Source organism: Perca fluviatilis, chromosome 3 (genome assembly GCF_010015445.1).
Source record: "Perca fluviatilis chromosome 3, GENO_Pfluv_1.0, whole genome shotgun sequence".
Taxonomy (NCBI): Eukaryota; Metazoa; Chordata; class Actinopteri; order Perciformes; family Percidae; genus Perca; species Perca fluviatilis.
In genome coordinates this window covers 42,705,828-42,723,462 of record NC_053114.1, presented here as the reverse complement: position 1 = coordinate 42,723,462, position 17,635 = coordinate 42,705,828, and the positions used below count along the sequence as shown (strand labels likewise).

Below are 17,635 nucleotides of genomic sequence, written 5' to 3'. Positions count from 1 at the left end.
TCTTCTCGGAGACAGAAAGTCTGAGTGATATCCAACCGATTGGCGGCCCAGACGCAATGGCGGGAGGAGGAACCTGAAGATGAATAAAAGAATAGGGAAAAGGAAGGTCCGGTGTCAGACCCGGAGAGACTTTGTTGGTGGCTAGGGAGAGAAGTCTTGAAGGAGCGGCTGATCCATATGAAATGTTTGTTTGCAATATCATTTTACTAAAGATTGTTATAGTTTAACTGAACGAATCCTGAGTATTCATTTCCTGGTCTGCCTTTCAACGAACACAATAATTAAAGGGGAAACTTTGAGAAGTGACCGGTGGAGTCAAAAAGACTCTTTTCTTTTCAATTGTGTCAGCGCCTTTAAGCCTTTTGGCCCAGAGGAGATGCAAGTGTTGCTAGCTTTACAAGATTACCAACCCTGCCTTTAGGCAAGACTTAAGTAATCTTGCACTTCGATCCTATTAAGGGCTTAATGCTGATTGGTTAAGCGGTAGAGCAGGGTTAGCCAATAAGTGCTGGCTATATAATTTAATTTGAGATTATTGTACAAGAGTAAAAAACTGAGAACACAGTAATAGACGCGACACATTATTGGTAGGCACGTCGAGGTTTCACGTTTTGTTTACGCACAACTTTCGCTTTTGTTAGATTTGGAACCTACGAGAGCCCGTAGTGACGTCACCTTATGGAAATTGTCAGAGGGGCAAGATGGCTACGGAACCAAATAAGACCGAGATCCTTACCATTTTCAAAAGATTAAGATCTATTCCTACAAACAAGGTAACCGAATAAGACCCCACCGTTGTGCGTGTATCATTCTGTTTGTGTGGCTTGGGTTGGCGGTTTGTCGGTAAGCTTCAGAGGCGGTGAGCTGGCTAGTTAACTGTTTGCTAGCACGTAGCTTAGCCAGGCCCAGCTAACATTAGCTAGCTAGCTAAAGCGTTGAAGCAGTCTAACATAAAGGCCACGTATACGATTTGTGTTTGCTGAGGACGCCAACCAATTTAGCTATACTACTTTTGTGAAAGTAAAGAAAGAATGAGCTCACTCGTTAGACTAAACTCTAGATATATCCAAAACAAGGCACGAAGTTGAGCTAAAGATATTAACGTTAGCTAAGTCGTAAAGTAAAACGGTATTGAAACATAACGTTATGCTATCCAATGCTAACAATGTCAGATGTAACGTTACAGTAACTAGCTACATGTTTGGAAGCCTTGCGTGTCAGAGCCATATGTTCACGTTAACGGTAACCGTACAGTATACTGGGTTTGATTATATATTTCTAACAGAGCTGGCTTCAACGAAACCGTATGTTAAATACAGTGGTGGAATCTAACGAAGTACATTTTAATTAAGTACTTTACGTAAAGGTCCCATATTATGCTAATTTTCAGGTTCATAACGTTACTTGTTCTTTGGGTTTCTACTACAACATGTTTACATGCTTTAACGTTCAAAAAAATAATTTATTTCATGTATTGAATATACAGAGACATAAGGATGCTAGTGCTATATCATTTTACACTTTACTGTAACCACAATGTCAGTCATTAACAACAACATGATGCAATTGAAAAACGCACTGCACCGTGAAGTCATCAGTAATCTATCATTGTCACGGAGTGGGAAAGCGGCTCACTGCAGTCAGTGTATGTGCCATTCACATGTTGAGTTGAGATGTCCATTACAGTTGTACCTGTAACAGGAGATCATGAAATGTAAATTCTGTTTCTCTACAGGTGTGTTTTGACTGCGCTGCCAAAAACCCCAGCTGGGCAAGTATTTCATACGGTGTGTTCTTATGCATTGACTGCTCTGGCATCCACCGCTCCCTGGGCGTGCATCTCAGCTTCATCAGGTAAGCTTCGGTGGAACTCAACAGTGATCATGTAGCTATCAAAAATCATCATCATGGTGTATACTTTCTTTGACAGTTTTAGGGAGAAGTCGAGCTGTCTGAAAGAAGAGCATGAATGTAGAGCTGGGCAATATATTGATATTATATCACTATCGTGATATGAGACTAGATATCGTCTTAGATTTTGGATATTATAATATCGTGATATGGTAACTGGTGTCTTTTCCTGGTTTTAAAGGCTGCATTACAGTAAAGTGATGTCATTTTCTGACCTTACCAGACTGTTGTAACTGTTTATATTGTTTGCCTTTACCCACTTAGTCATTATATTCACATTACTGGTGATTATCGATCTAAAATCTCATTATGTAAATATTTTTTGAAAGCACCAATAGTCAACACTACAATATCGTTATCGAGTTATTTGGTCAAAAATATGGTGATATTTGATTTTCTCCATATTGCCCAGCCCTACATGAATGGCACTTTAATTACCATGTGTGCTGTGTGTACTCTGTAGCTCAGAGGTTCTCAATGTTTTCTGCACCAAGGATTAAAGATACCTCACATGGTTATACATGTGGAGAATATACATGTATGTCCTTTGGAATCATTTTACCTAGCCTATTTGTTTTTTGTTACACTTCTTTATTCTTAGTTATGTGAAAGAACAACACATGAGAAATGTACTAAAGAAATTAGACATGTATTAAAAAATATATGCACCATCTCATCACAGAATACCTATAAAACAGTGCAGTTGATATCAATTAAATTAGCTCCAAGTAACTGTAACTGAGAAGACGGCTGACGGCTGGTATTCTACATGTTTTATAATTTTGTATTTGTGTTTATAAGACCCCCTTAAAAATGAGATGCTGCATCTCAAGGAGCTATCCTTTCAATAAATTCAAATTCAATTTGAAATGCATTTCAGAACATACCACAGGTTGCGAGTGACTACGAATTTACAGACACTGAGTGACCTGTAGTGCCATGATCCCGTGTACCTGTCATACTGGAGATTGTGAGTTTTCCAAATTCTTTCCTTTTTGCCTCAGGTCCACTGAGTTAGACTCCAACTGGAACTGGTTTCAGCTTAGATGTATGCAGGTTGGAGGCAATGCCAATGCGGTAAGTAATAAGAACTTTTATGTCCACGACCCATGTTCTAGGTGGGGTAATTAGCTACTATTGTTTGCTATTACTATTGATGCAATCTTACTACTAGTATAATGTTACTGCTACTACATTGCACATATCTGTATGTTATTCATACATTGTTCATATTACATAGCCATATTTATTCTGTTCTTATAAGGTAACTGTTAATACACTGCACATATTTTTATTTAATTTATATTACTCTAAACCACCTTCTGTAAACCAACTGCATACTACTGTCTACACTGAACTATTTCTTGTCCTGTCTACGCACCACTGTCTTACTTTGTATATCGCATTGCACTTTTCTGCTCTTTTTGCACTTCTGGTTGGATGCAAACTGCATTTCGTTGTCTTTGTACTTGTACTCTGCACAATGACAATAAAGTTGAATCTAATCTAATAACTCCCTTTCTCTTTCTGCCTGAAGACGGTGTTCTTCCGCCAGCATGGCTGCTCCACAAACGACACCAACGCCAAGTATAACAGTCGTGCAGCCCAGTTGTACAGGGAGAAGATTCGGCAGCAAGCAAACGCTGCGTTGTCGAAATATGGTTCAGATGTGAGTATCAGTCGAGTGGAAACAGTTTGGGGAATTACTCCTATGTTGTGGCCTAAATCATGACAGATTGGCGGCCATGTTTCTGCATTGTCAGTCAGCAGCAGACTCCCTGGCTTTTGTTGATAAAGCTGTAGTGCAGTGGCCTTTTTGTGTTAATTATAGGGCTGCAACTAACGATTATTTTCATTGTTGATTAATCTGTCAGTTACTTCCTCTATTAATTGATTAGTTGTTTGGTCTCTAAAGTGGTGAAAAATGTAGATCAGTGTTTCCCAAAAAGCCCAAGATGACGTCCTCAAATGTCTTGTTTTGTACACAACTCAAAGATACTCAGTTTACTGTCACAGAGGAGAGAAGAAACTAGAACATATTCACATTTAACAAGCTGGAATCAGAGAATTTTTACTCAAACTGAATTAATTGATTATCATAATAGTTGGCAATTAATTTAATAGTTGACAACTAATCGATTCATCTTTGCTGCTCCTGTTAATTATGTGCATCAAAACAACATAAATCTCCATTTAACTCGCAGGAGTGCACATGTCATCTGACCGAACAGGCTGGATTTTTATTAATCCTAACTGGAGAAACAAGTTAATTCAGTGAAAACCATCTCAGCCAGAGAACAAACTCGCACTTAATGAACCCTCGCTACTTACTGGAACATCCAGTACGATCCCACACATTTCTCCTCCCCTCTCATCCTCTCTGTGTCAAATGAAGCACAATGACCTGGAATAATCTGAAAGAAATACATTGGGAACACACACAGTGAGCATTGGAGCTTTATGCAAGATTATAATAAATGAGCGGCATCTTTTTCTGTTCCAGGAGGTTTCAAATCGAGCTCAAATATTTACCGCTATTATGTGATGTTCTTAATTTGCCGATACTGGTCTGACCTCGGGTCCAGCTCCTGTAGTCTGTCAGCTATTAGCTACACACAACCTGATTAGGGTTAAATAATTAGTATTTGTACCTCACAGGTACAACACTCTCACTCAGTCAAAATAACAGAAATGAACCTGTGTCCTGTGGATGATTGACATGTTACATAAGAGTGATTATTACAGTCTGAGCCGTGTTGTCAGGTCTAGTTCAGAGTCCACAAGGTGTTATATACTAATCACAGTGTATGATGATCACATTTCAGGGAATATACCAAAAAGGTAGAAGGCACAATTGTAAACCTCATGTGTGAACATAGTTGATGGAATTGTACGATACAATAGAACTTTATTGTCAGCCAGGGCTGAAATTCCTTTTGCATCCCTGGGTAGCTCGTATAAAAAAAAAAAGAGGACATACATACATAAGATGAATAACACCAAAAGACATACATGAAACATTACCACAAATGACATAAACACACAAGTAAGGAAACAAAGCATACATGTACAGTATAACAACAGAAAATGACACGAACATACACACAGACGAGGTCTTTGTGTCTCAGTATAACTAACTCTTCCTCTTCTTGTTGCAGCTATGGATCGAGTCTTCTGCAGGAAGCACTCCTGCAGCTCCTGAGAAGGAAGAGACAGACTTTTTTGCAGAACATACACAGGTTTGTTTCTAGTCTATATCGACGGCGTTTCATTTACGTGATTGTTTACGGTGCCACTGGCGTTCCCCCGAATGTCCCCTCCGGCGCCTGGCGCCGCCCAAGACGATTGTGATTGGTTTAAAGAAATGCCAATAAACCAGAGCACGTTTTTCTCCCATCCCGGACTAGCCAGCTGTGTGGACTAGCCAGACCCTCCTCCGCATCGCTGTGGAGGAAGGTCCGGCAATGCGAGACTAGTTTGTTGCAAAATCATGGCATGCTACCATCTTAAATAAATAAGTTTGTGATAAAAATTGTTAGCCGCATATCGGGGAACATTTATCACTACGGTGAACAGGAATATATTTGTGCCATTATAGATATTTGCCATATTTTGGCCAATATTTGTTTTGTAATATAAATACATTATACACTGTTTTTTTTGGAAATGTACTTAAATCAGCCTTAACTAAAACAGTTTATTTAAATATAACCGTAAATGTGACACAGTAAAAGACACTAGGAATTGAATAAGTATCAATAACTTAACACCATGAAATGATTTTTAAAAAGAACCTGGCTTTATGAATTCTTGTGTGCTTAATTGAAAATATAAATGGCTAGGATTTGTTTTCTTTTCGTTTTCAGCCTGCTATGGACTGGAGCATGGCGCCAGCCTCCGAGCCACAGCAGAATGGAGCCGCTCTGACCCCCCAGCTATTAGACACAACGGCCAAAGGCCAGGATGACAACCGTTAGTACAACACATCTCTGTTTTACACATTTTACATATACGTTATTGTGCAATGCATACGTTGGTTCAGTTTATATTTTTAACATCTTGACACCATTTTGAAACTGATTACCTTTTGTTTTACCTTCACCAAAACAAAAAGCAGAGTATCTGATTTCTTACTATTACTTTCGATAAATAATATATAGATATTAAAGTGTTCTCACAATTAATCGCAATTGTATCGAAATCACAATCTGGACTAGTGCAATATCCAAATCACAGGGGGGCGCAATATTTGTTAAAGGCAAAATATGTGTCTAACCATTCTGAATGAAGTATTGTGGTGCAGTAGTGACGTCCGGGCCTATCCTATCCTACTGGCTAAAGAGAAACATCTTTGTTTGGTACTGATCCTCACAAAAATCACACTAATAATTTTAATTTCTTTCAATGTTAATAATTTTCAACCAAAATGAGAATAATGATACAAAAACGATCATTCCCTCCAATATCGTGAATCATATCGCACTCACAAAATCAGTCAAAATAATCGCAGTTAGATAATTTCCTCATATCGTGCAGTCCTAGTTCTCAGTTCTGCTTTTCTCCTGCTTTCAGTATTCTGCTAAAATACAACAAATTGCTTGTTGAATATAAAACAAATGAAGGGAAATCCTTTCCAACTTTCTTTTAATTGAACAAATTGAACATTCAATATAAAAGGCAGCACTAAAAAAAACTGAGTTACATTTTAAAGTGTAGTTTGTTATGCTGATATTTTCTTTCAACACCAAAATATCGGAGTGTCTATCGGATATGTCGCAGCCTTTCGCGATGTGTTTATTGCGGCAGTTGATATTGTGCTGACGATAAAAAAACGATACATTGTGCAGCCCTACTAAAAGCCATGATATCTCCCCTCTGCTGGAAGATTCTGGTGTATAGAATGGGTTGTATCAAATAATATGTATAAATTATTACAACAGAAGTATCAGCTTGAGGTGACTTTCAACTTAGATTACGCAACAAGCGGTGGAATAAAAGGAATATTTTTTTGCTTGAAATGTTTATTTCGTCTGGTTCTTTGTAGAGCCGGAGGAAGGACCCAGCATCGATGGTCTGAGCACGTCCGACAAAGTCTCCATTGGTGAGTCTATCAGCCCGATTCAGCCTCTGCGAGTGACATCACAAGCACTGGCCTGCTCTTTAGTAACTCCAGCACCGTCATCTGCAATTTCCTGTGTCATGTTTTGACATTTGTGCTGATTCAGAGGGCACATTCTTCCCTCAGTTTTGTTCTGCAGCTTCTCTGTGTGTGTGTGTGTGTGTGTGTGTGTGTGTGTGTGTGTGTGTGTGTGTGTGTGTGTGTGTGTGTGTGTGTGTGTGTGTGTGTGTGTGTGTGTGTGTGTGTGTGTACAAACGTGATCATGTGCTTTAACTCCCTTCTTTATTTTCTGCTGATTATTTTCCCAATTAACGATAATAATGAAACTTCAATTATAGCAAATTTCATTAAAAAAAATTGTTAAATGTGCTTCACAAAAAGATGAAAAGTAAATCATATAAAAAGACAAGTGCAATAGGAACATTAAAAACCGCAGAAAGGGAGAGACTCATTCACCGATTATCAAAATAGTTGTGAATTCATTTTCTGTCGAGTGATTCATTAATTCCCTAATCATTTACACAATCCTTAACCTGTCGTCAACGACACGAATCCAACCAGCAGTGTATTAAACTGTCTAATTCAGAGATCTTCAACAGGGGGTCCGGAAGGTCACAGAAGGCTTGTATCATGTGGACGCGCCAACAGTTTTGTTGTCATTACTTAGAATGCCTCATGGATGCGACAGAAACTACGCACTATAGCTTTAAGGATTTACTGTGCCACATATTAACATTAAAACATGATGTATAAATGTATGAATATGTCAACAATGATTATTTTAATAGCTTAGTATTGTATGCAGCATAACAATGTATGTGTTAAGACCGCCCTACATGTTATTGTAGGCCCAGTTTATTATGCAACTCAATTTTAATAAGTGCGGTGTATGTATAGTAAGGGGTCCTTGTTCCGTCTCTTTTTCAGTCGAGGGGTCCTTGGCCTAAAAAAAACATTGAAGACCCCAGCTCTAATTTGGACTCAAACCTTGTTGTTAAAGAGCATTATTCTTATGTTAAATCAGCTTCTTCTGTGTTTTGGGTTGTGGTTTTGTGACTGGTTTGTCCTTTCGTGTAGAGGACTCCATGCGTTTGTCATCACAGGAAGGATGGACACCTAAAGGTGATTAGCTGCTGTTTGCGCCGGCTGGTTAATGCCTCAGACGCATGGTTGTGTTGCCTGATTGACATCTCATAAGCCGCCTCTCATTTTCTCCTCACTGTCACGCACTGGAAAATAGCCCAATTAGGAGGGCCCGTGATAGTTGTGCTATGTTACGTGAGCACCTGCTGTTAAAGAATGAGCTTTCTCTTACATACCTGCAGGTAATCAGTGTGTGGATGAGTATTTTGCTTCCAGCATTTCAGATGCAACAGGTGGACAGTGTTGCGCCATAACTTGAAAGGTAATACCTTGCTGACAAATGTGTTCAAAGGACTCTAATAATAGTATTTGTCAGTAGTCTGGTGTCTACTAGTCTCGCATTGCCAGACCTTCCTCCACAGCACTGCGGAGGAGGGTCTGGCTAGTCCACACAGCATTCCGGGATGGGAGAAAAACGTGCTCTGGTTTATTGGCATTTCTTTAAACCAATCACAATTGTCTTGGGCGGCGCTAAGCTCCGGATGGAGCCACGATGCCTCTGCAAAATAGCCTCTGGAAGGAACTTGTTTTGGTGGAACATGTGTACGTTCAAAAGTAGTTTTAGTCGTGCAACAGAAAACTCAGATTGGACAGATAGTCTAGCTAGCTGTCTGGATTTACCCTGCAGAGATCTGAGGAGCAGTTAACCATAGTCCTCACAAATCCACCGGAGTTTAGAACACCAACACAAAGAAAGAGGAAGGTAGCGGACATCTGGCCGAAGTGAAAGACATCCGGCGGAATTTCCCTGAACAATCTCGGAAATGAAACCTTGTCGATATAGACTAGGTGTCTACTGAATTAATGGTTTTCGAAAGCGTTATTTTTAGTTGCCTACCCTTCACTTAGTTTTCTCACAGTCCAAATACTTCTGAAAGCAATCTGCCTGACTAACATCAGTGTTAATGAGAGCTTGAAAGTTTGTGTCTCGCTGTTGATTTAGTGAAACCCAGTTTTAAAAACCCCAGTTTTGGCTAACGTGCTTCACTGAGCATCAGCAGTGTTAGAACTAACAATGAAAGCCAAACCAAAGCCATGTTTCTTCTCCGTGTGCTTTCTCTGCGATATTACCTTGTTTTTCTGAGCTGGTGTGGTTTTACTTGCTTTGATTTCAGGTTGGCAAAGTAAAAAAAAAAATCATTTCACAATTTGCCTACTCTGCTAAATGAAGGCTTAAAAAAGATCTTGATCTTTTCTTTTTTTTTTAACGGATTGTCACTTGTGTTACAGATGTGAAGCCTTCCATCATTGGAAAAAAGAAGCCCATGACTGCCAAAAAAGGGGTGAGTCATATTTTCAACAAACCTTGACCCCTGTCTCTGCAATGCCGGGGAGGGCTGGTCGATATGACGATATATATTGACCTATGATTAGAGCTGAGTAGCTTAATCGATTCATTTTCAACCATTAAATTAATCGCCAACTATTCTGATAATCGATTAATCAGTTGAGTCATTTTTTTATGAAAAAAACAGTACACTATAGCCGCTTTCCGACCAGAGGGATTTTTGCAGTTCCTAGAACCCTTTTTTTTCTCGTGTTTCGAATGGACCAATTTGGGGGTTATTAAGTTCCTCTGGCCGCAGTTCCTGTAACTCTTTCAGCTCCTACTTCAGGGCAGGGTCTTTTCCCTTTCCCCTTTTTCTGCATAGTGGTGGTTAGATGGCTGTGATTTTAATAACAAAAGGTCAGTTCCTATGGCCACTTGGCCAGTGTGAATGCAAATGGTAACCGGTTTTGGGGGAGAGTAGTTAGTAGAACTGTTTAGAAGTGGACTATTCCTACAACTACGTTCCTGTAACTACTCGGAAAGAGGCTATTCTCTGATGTCAGCTTGTTAAATGTGAACATGTTCTAGTGTCTTCTCTCCTCTGGGACAGTGAACTGAATATCTTTGAGTTGTGGACAAAACAAGACATTTGAGGACGTCATTTTGGACTTTTTGGGAAACCCTGATCCACATTTCTCTCCCTTTTCTGACATTTTATAAATCTAACAACTAATCCATTCATCCAGAAAATAATCGACAGATTTATTGAGAATGAAAATAATCATTAGTCGCAGCCATACATAATAGAGATGCACCGATTACAATTTTCTAGGCTGATTCAGAGTTGGACCTGTTGATACGATTTTAGCCGATTCAGATTTCATTTTTTCTAACCACTTTACAGCACACAAATATTAATTTTCTATCTTTTCTTTAATAGAACATTTTATATTTTGTATAGAACATTTTAAATTTTTTGAATAGATAAGGTGGGATTAATAAAGTATACATTATTATTATTATTATATATTATTAATCTATCGCTATAAAATAAATTTTTTTTTTTTTTTTTTTTTTTTTTTTTTTTTTTTTTTTTTTTTTTTTTTTTTTTTTTTTTTTTTTTTTTTTTTTTTTTTTTTTTTTTTTTTTTTTTTTTTTTTTTTTTTTTTTTTTTTTTTTTTTTTTTTTTTTTTTTTTTTTTTTTTTTTTTTTTTTTTTTTTTTTTTTATTTATATATATATAAAAATATAATATAATATAAAAAAAAAAAAAAAAAAAATTTTTTTTTTTTTTTTTTTTTTTTAAATTTTTTTTTTTTTTTTTTTTTTTTTTTTTTTTTTTTTTTTTTTTTTTTTTTTTTTTTTTTTTTTTTTTTTTTTTTTTTAAAAGATTTTATTTTTTTTTTAATTTTTTTTTTTAAAAACCGATGCGTGTGGCAATATTTAAATCTACGTTCTGATCCTTGTACATTGTTAATTTTGCACTAAAAGTTCTTACTAAAAATACTTTCCATTTGTCAAGTATTTAATTCACACAGGCGTAGACAAAGATAGGCTTTACTGTGTGGTCATTTCATACAGACTATTTCTTCATTTATTGAATTATGGGAAAACATGCAATATCATGATTAGGGCTGCACAATATTTTTTTTATCGTTATCGCGATATCTACTGGTGCAATAAACACATCGTGAAAGGCTGCGACAAAAATAAATTCTTTGTGTTAGTTGAAAGAAAATATCAGTAGTAAACTGCACTTCATAATGTTACGGTCATTCTTTTTTAGTGCTGCCTTTTTATATGCAATTCAATGTTCAATAAAAGAATTTTAGAAATGATTTCCTTTCATTTGTTTTAAATTCAACAAGCATTTTTTTGTATTTTAGCAGAATACTGAAAGCATCCGACCTGAGTACACTTTAATGTCTGTTTTAAAAAAAAAAATATATAAATAAACAGACATTAAAGTGTTAAAAGTTTTTAATAATGTCTATATTTAGTAATATCGTCATTGCGATGTTCACCAACATTATCGCATATTTTTCTTATATCGTGCAGCCCTAATCGTGAAGTATATAGTTATTCGACATATGAAATGACCCATTTCAGGTTAGCCGATTTTGGCCATATCGCCGAGGATGCACTTTAACCTGTTCTATCCATTGGCTCCCCCTGCGTTTTAGAATCAATTTTAAAATGTTAATGTTTGTTTTTAAGCCCATTAATGGCCTGGCTCTAGCATATCTGTCTGAGATTTTAACTGTTGGTGAAAACAACAGGTCATTGCGGTCATCCAATCACCTGGTTGTTGAAGTCCCATGGTCGAGGTACAAGCACCGGGATGATCGCGCTTTTGCAGTTGCGACACCGAGGCTTTGGAACAAGTTACCTCCTGACATCCGCACTATAACAGACGTAGCTCGTTTTAAATCTAACCTTAAAACATATTTATTTAGAATGGCTTTTGCTGCTGGTTGCTGTAAAGTGCTATACAAATAAATGTTGTTGTTGTTGTTGTTGTTTATATGTAATGTCGACTCTAACCTGGAACTAACCTGTGTCCCACGTTTCCTACTGATGCAGCTCGGCGCAAAGAAAGGTCTGGGTGCCCAGAAGGTGAGCAGTAAGAGTTTCTCGGAGGTGGAGAAGCAGGCGCAAGTGGCCGAGAAGATGAGAGAGGAGCAGGCGGCTGAGGCGAAGAAACATGCCGAGGAGTCCATGTAAGGGATATTATTTTATCTCTGTACCCCATACACTTTTGCATGAAAGAAATTGTTTTGGAAATTTCAGTTCAAAGAAGGGTTAATTGAGATTTTCTTTGTTGATTTTGTAATTTTTGTTTTCAAAATAAGAAATAAAACTCTGTTGGTAAACGATTGTCTGTATTGGTGTACGATTGTTTGTATTGTCTGATGTAACCTTGTTCTGGCTCTTGCAGCGTGGCCTCGATGCGTTTGGCCTACAAAGAGCTGGAGATCGACAGGAAGATGGAGGAAAAGAAGATTCAGACCATGGAAGGCAAGAAGAGAGAGCAGGCTGAGAGACTCGGCATGGGCTTCGGCAACAGGAGGTAACATCACAGATCTACCTGAAGTTTCCTTTAGCAGGATATCTTTGGTTCAGACAGAAACTACGCACTACAGCTTTAAAAGACCCACTAATGCCTACCAGACACTAGAAGACTTTGAAAAGACAGTCTGACACCATCTCACATCTAACGTTAAAGACTGTCATTATATGTAAAGACTGGGGGATCTTGCAGGGTCACAAACAGATTTGTTTAGAAAAATTCAACCCACATAGCTAGCTACTGCAAGCGTTAGCTGCAAATTTAAGGGAAAGCCCCATCTTTAGCAAGACTCTCAGGATTTCATTCCAGTATTGGAAATTAGTCTGCGAACAGTGGGATCGCTTGAAAAGTCGTTTGGTGTGAGGTTGGCATGACTGAAGGACTGTGCATGAGCAAGCGTTTCATAGTAAGAACCCCCCCCCACCCTCAGTGTGCGTCATCATCACAAAGCGTTTGATTCATCTCTAAATGTGTGTGATTGTTTCAGTGCTGTGTCCCACTCGGTGATGTCGGAGATGCAGGTGATTGAGCAGGAGACTCCCGTGGGATCCAAGTCCTCCTCTCGCTCCAAACTGGACATGTTTGATGAGCCGGGTTTCACCTCTGGACCCCCAAAGTACGTGACTCACTCTCAAAGGATACCAATTTATTAATCTACTATAGTTTAAATAAGAGCTGCAAAGATTAAAGGATTAGTTGTCGACTATTAAATGAATCATCAACCGTTTTGATAATAGATTAATCGGTTTGAGTCATTTTTTCAAAATTCTCTGATGTCAGCTTGTTAAATGTGAACATGTTCTAGTTTCTTCTCTCCTCTGTGACAGTAAACTGAATATCTTTGATTTGAGGACAAAACAAGACATTTGAGGATGTCATCTCAGGCTTTGGGAAACACTGATTGACATTTTTCACCATTTTATGACATTTTAGAGACCATATGTTAATCGAGAAAAGAATGGACAATGAAAATAATCGTTAGTTGCATCCCTAGGTTTAACCTGCTTTGACCCGCAGAAATAAAGATGAGTGGGTGTCCCAGACCAGCAGGGGCGGCCTTGATAATCCATTGTGTTTGATGTTTCAGATATAAGGACAACCCGTTTACGGTGGGAGACAGTTTTGGATCCCGGTGGGACACGGAGGCAGGAACTGCCTCCTTTACCACCTCCTGGGCTCTGGAGAAAGAGGACCCCAAAGAGGAGATCACCATCTCTAGTATTCAGCCAATTGGTGAAAGGTATCTAAACACATGCTGCCTTCTGTCTCCTTTGTTACGTAGTAAAAAAATAAAAGGGTTGTGTCCACTGGACTGATTGCAGCTCTGATGTGTTGTTTTATGCGTTTAATTCAGACTTCCCAGCAGAAGAAAAGCCGACGTATCGGCTCCGGTGTCCGAGTCGAGCGAGGCCCGACAGAAGTTTGCAAATGCCAAGGCGATCTCTTCGGACATGTTCTTTGGTCGGGAGAGCAGCGCAGAGGTGAGAAACTGCAGCTCCGTTTCCGTTTTGAATACCTACACTCGAGTACAGCTTCAAGTCGGGCTGCTCTGTGTGGATGGCTCTTGATACCTTAGGTTCCTACACTCGTCCATTTACCAAGAATCTGGGTGTGATTTTTGCCAGTGCTTTTAAGTTTGAAAAACAGATTTGTTCTGTTGTTAAAGTTTCTTCCAGCTGAGGCTTTTGCATTGCATGCATTCTTACATCTCTCTTAGACTTCTGTAACTCTTTTATATGTTGGGTTGGATCAGTCATCTCTTCATCGGTTGCAGTTAGTCCAGAACACAGCCGCTTGGCTTTTTTTGTTTGTTTTTTTTAAGATGGTTTTTTGGGCATTTTAGGCCTTTTATTTATATAGGACAGCTGAAGACATGCAGCAAAGGGCCGCAGGGCAGAGTCGAACCTGCAGTCGCTTCGTCGATGAGTAAACCTCTATATATGGACGCCTGCTCTACCAGGTGAGCTACCCAGGCGCCCTGCAGCTCGGCTTTTAACCGGAACTAAAAAGCGTGAGCACATAACCCCAGTTTTAGCCTCGCTCCACTGGCTTCCTGTCCATTTCAGAATCAATTTTAAAATTGTATTGCTTGTTTTTAAGAAATTTAAGTAAATGGGTTGCCGCCTTCTTATTTATTGGAGCTTTTACGTCCACACACCTGTCAAAGAACTGAGGTCTTCTAATCAGATTCTCCTCGATGTTCCCAGATCCAGGTTAAAAAATTCAGTGGCAGGTCCAGACCACTGGAATGGTTTACCTATTCATATAAGAACTGCTCGTAGCTTCAAGCATACATCCACATTTCAAATTGTTGGCAACTATGTGTTGAAAGCAATAATTCCCCGAAAGAGATTTGTGTGCTTATTGTTTGTTTGTAAAAACGGTATTGTTATTCCCCCGGTGTTGACTGTTCTTTGTTCTTCTCTCAGTATGATGCAAAGACCAGACTGGAGACCATGTCTGGAAGCTCCTCCATCAGTTCAGCTGACCTGTTCGGGGAGGGCAGTGACCAAAAAGGTACGACCTGTTTGCTTGTGTATTTGCTGGCATTTTCCTTTTTTATTTTTCTTAGTGTCAGAAAACCCCATGATAAGAGAACACTGCGATAAATGTGAAAGTCTCAGTAATTTCCTTAAAGAACTGGTCACTGAGCTTATAGTCAACGTTACTCAAACAGGAGGAAATGCATTTGTTGGGGACTATTTTCGCTGCGGATTAATTAATGGTCCCATATCCGGCTCATTTCCAGGTTCATACTTATTTTGTGCTTTTATTAGATCATGTGTACATGCTTTAATGTAAAAAAATAAATAAAAATCATTATTTTTCTCATACAGTGTGTCTGAATATACCTGTATTCACCTTTTGTCTGAAACGCTCTATTTTAGCGACTTGGCTCAGGTCTGTTTTTCCAGTTTCTGTGCTCTCTGAGTCTCTGCACCATTATTGCAGCCAGGGAATAACTGTAACGTCACTATAGCGGCACTTTCGACTATCATATAGTATCATATAGTTGTGACATCACAACTGTACAGGAAGTCCTGATGGCTCGTTTAAAGGCACAGTTTCTGAATAGGAGCTGTGTGCATTTTTCTGTAGATGGAGCGTTTTGATAAGGTCACAGTTTTATATAGCACCTCGAAAAAATAGACATCTCACTTTTTCAATATGGGACCTAATAAAAGAAAAAGGGTTGATTAAAATAGTGGTTTTAAATGTTGCCCTCACACTACATGCTGAATAGAAAAACAAACCTAATGTATGGATTTCATTTAAATATGTCAGACACTAAATGTACAGTACTTCCTCTCGTCTCATCTTCCAGGGCGGGCGCCAGGCTTTGACAGTGTGCTCCCCTCCGGCCCGGACATCGCACAATTCAAACAGGGAGTGAAGACCGTAGCAGGCAAGATGGCAGTGTTGGCCAACGGTGTCATGAATACAATCCAGGTGAGACGTCAACAGACTCAGGGCTGAAACGATTCCTCCAGTAACTCCAGTTCAGTTCTGGTTGTAGTTCTGAAAGTTAAGTTGCACAACTTTAGGTAATGTTTATGTACAGTACAGGCCAAAAGTTTGGACACACTTTCTCATTCAATGAGTTTCCTTTTTATTTTCATGACTATTTACATTGTAGATTCTCACTGAAGGCATCAAAACTATGAATGAACACATATGGAATTATGTACTTAACAAAAAAGTGTGAAATAACTGAAAACATGTCTTATATTTTAGATTCTTCAAAGTAGCCACCCTTTGCTTTTTTATTAATAAGGGAAAAACTTCCACTAAACCCTGACAAAGCACACCTGTGAAGGTAAAACCATTTCAGGTGACTACCTCATGAAGCTCATTGAGAGAACACCAAGGGTTTGCAGAGTTATCAAAAAAAGCAAAGGGTGGCTACTTTGAAGAATCTAAAATATAAGACATGTTTTCAGTTATTTCACACTTTTTTGTTAAGTACATGATTCCATATGTGTTCATTCATAGTTTTGATGCCTTCAGTGAGAATCTACAATGTAAATAGTCATGAAAATAAAGAAACACATTGAATGAGAAGGTGTGTCCAAACTTTTGGCCTGTACTGTATGTTTAATGTATGCCTTAGTTGGAGGTTGTTTCAGAAAGTGTTTTCTTTAAAAACAATGTAATATGGCACTTAAATGCACTTAATGTTTAGTTTTTTGAGAGATGATATTGTAGGCAATACAAATTTTCCTTTTTCCAAAAATTAAACCACTCTTGTATATTATTGCTCTTCAATAAAACAAAAGTATTTCTTATCCGATTACTCAGTTAATCGATAGAATAATCGGTAGAATACTCCCATTACTAAAATAATCAATAGCTGTCAACATCATCCTTAAAGGAATAGTTCAGATGTTTTGAAGTGTGGTTGTTTGAGCTACTTAGTATATCCATAGTCAGTGTTACACATTTTAGACAAGTGATGGTTCGGAGTAATTTACCCTAGGGTCCTTTCCACCATGACCTTGAGCCAAACACCCCCCCAGAAGCTTTTTTGACCTGGGTCTAACATTGGGCGAGTTAGCGTAGAGTAGCGTTAGCCGCTGAATAGCTTAGCGCGGCAGCAACAGAGAGCAGAAGAGAGCAGGCAAGTGTTCATAAACTTCTGGTGTACTTACAAACTTTACAATCCATCGTTTTGAGTGCATAACCTATATGTACTAGTGTAGAAGTTTGGTATCATTTCGGGCATTATTAGTGGGGTCATTTACGAGATACAAACGTGGGTCCATTAGCCCCTGCGCTAAGCTATTCAGCTGATAACGCTACTCTACGCTAACTCTCCCAATGTTCGACCCAGGTGAAAAAAGCTTCTGGGGGGGTGTTTGGCTCGAGGTCATGGTGCAAAGGACCCTAGGGTGAATTACTCCGAACCATCACTTTAAGTGGACGCTATATTTGGAATATTTCCAGCGCTTCACCTTGCTGTCAGACAGCTCTTTTACGACGGGGAACTGAAGCCGTTCTCTCTGCTCTTTTCAAAGCCACCAGACTCCTTTGACAAAAACAGTCATTTTACCTGGCAGAACATGGGATTTAATGCTCTACCGCTGCCTCCATCGCTTAATCTGTGTTATTGTATGACTTTGGTG

At 38.7% G+C, this 17,635-nt stretch overlaps 1 protein-coding gene across 2 annotated transcripts in view; it reads left to right on the top strand.

The window, feature by feature from the left end:
* The first annotated feature begins 588 nt into the window (after window positions 1–588).
* arfgap2 (ADP-ribosylation factor GTPase activating protein 2) overlaps window positions 589–17,635 on the top strand; it is an 18,675-nt gene continuing 1,628 nt past the window's right edge. Inside the window, exons 1-16 of one of the 2 annotated variants that reach the window (XM_039794520.1) lie at window positions 589–773; window positions 1,736–1,854; window positions 2,916–2,988; window positions 3,449–3,580; window positions 5,070–5,150; window positions 5,778–5,883; window positions 6,956–7,012; window positions 8,108–8,152; window positions 9,404–9,456; window positions 12,026–12,162; window positions 12,381–12,512; window positions 13,000–13,128; window positions 13,600–13,752; window positions 13,867–13,993; window positions 14,942–15,029; window positions 15,838–15,962. In XM_039794520.1, the coding sequence (XP_039650454.1) occupies window positions 702–773; window positions 1,736–1,854; window positions 2,916–2,988; window positions 3,449–3,580; window positions 5,070–5,150; window positions 5,778–5,883; window positions 6,956–7,012; window positions 8,108–8,152; window positions 9,404–9,456; window positions 12,026–12,162; window positions 12,381–12,512; window positions 13,000–13,128; window positions 13,600–13,752; window positions 13,867–13,993; window positions 14,942–15,029; window positions 15,838–15,962 (1,629 nt within the window). In that variant the 5' untranslated portion in view covers window positions 589–701. The remainder of the gene's footprint in view (window positions 774–1,735; window positions 1,855–2,915; window positions 2,989–3,448; window positions 3,581–5,069; window positions 5,151–5,777; window positions 5,884–6,955; window positions 7,013–8,107; window positions 8,153–9,403; window positions 9,457–12,025; window positions 12,163–12,380; window positions 12,513–12,999; window positions 13,129–13,599; window positions 13,753–13,866; window positions 13,994–14,941; window positions 15,030–15,837; window positions 15,963–17,635) is intronic. The other variant, XM_039794521.1, reaches the window with a different exon arrangement.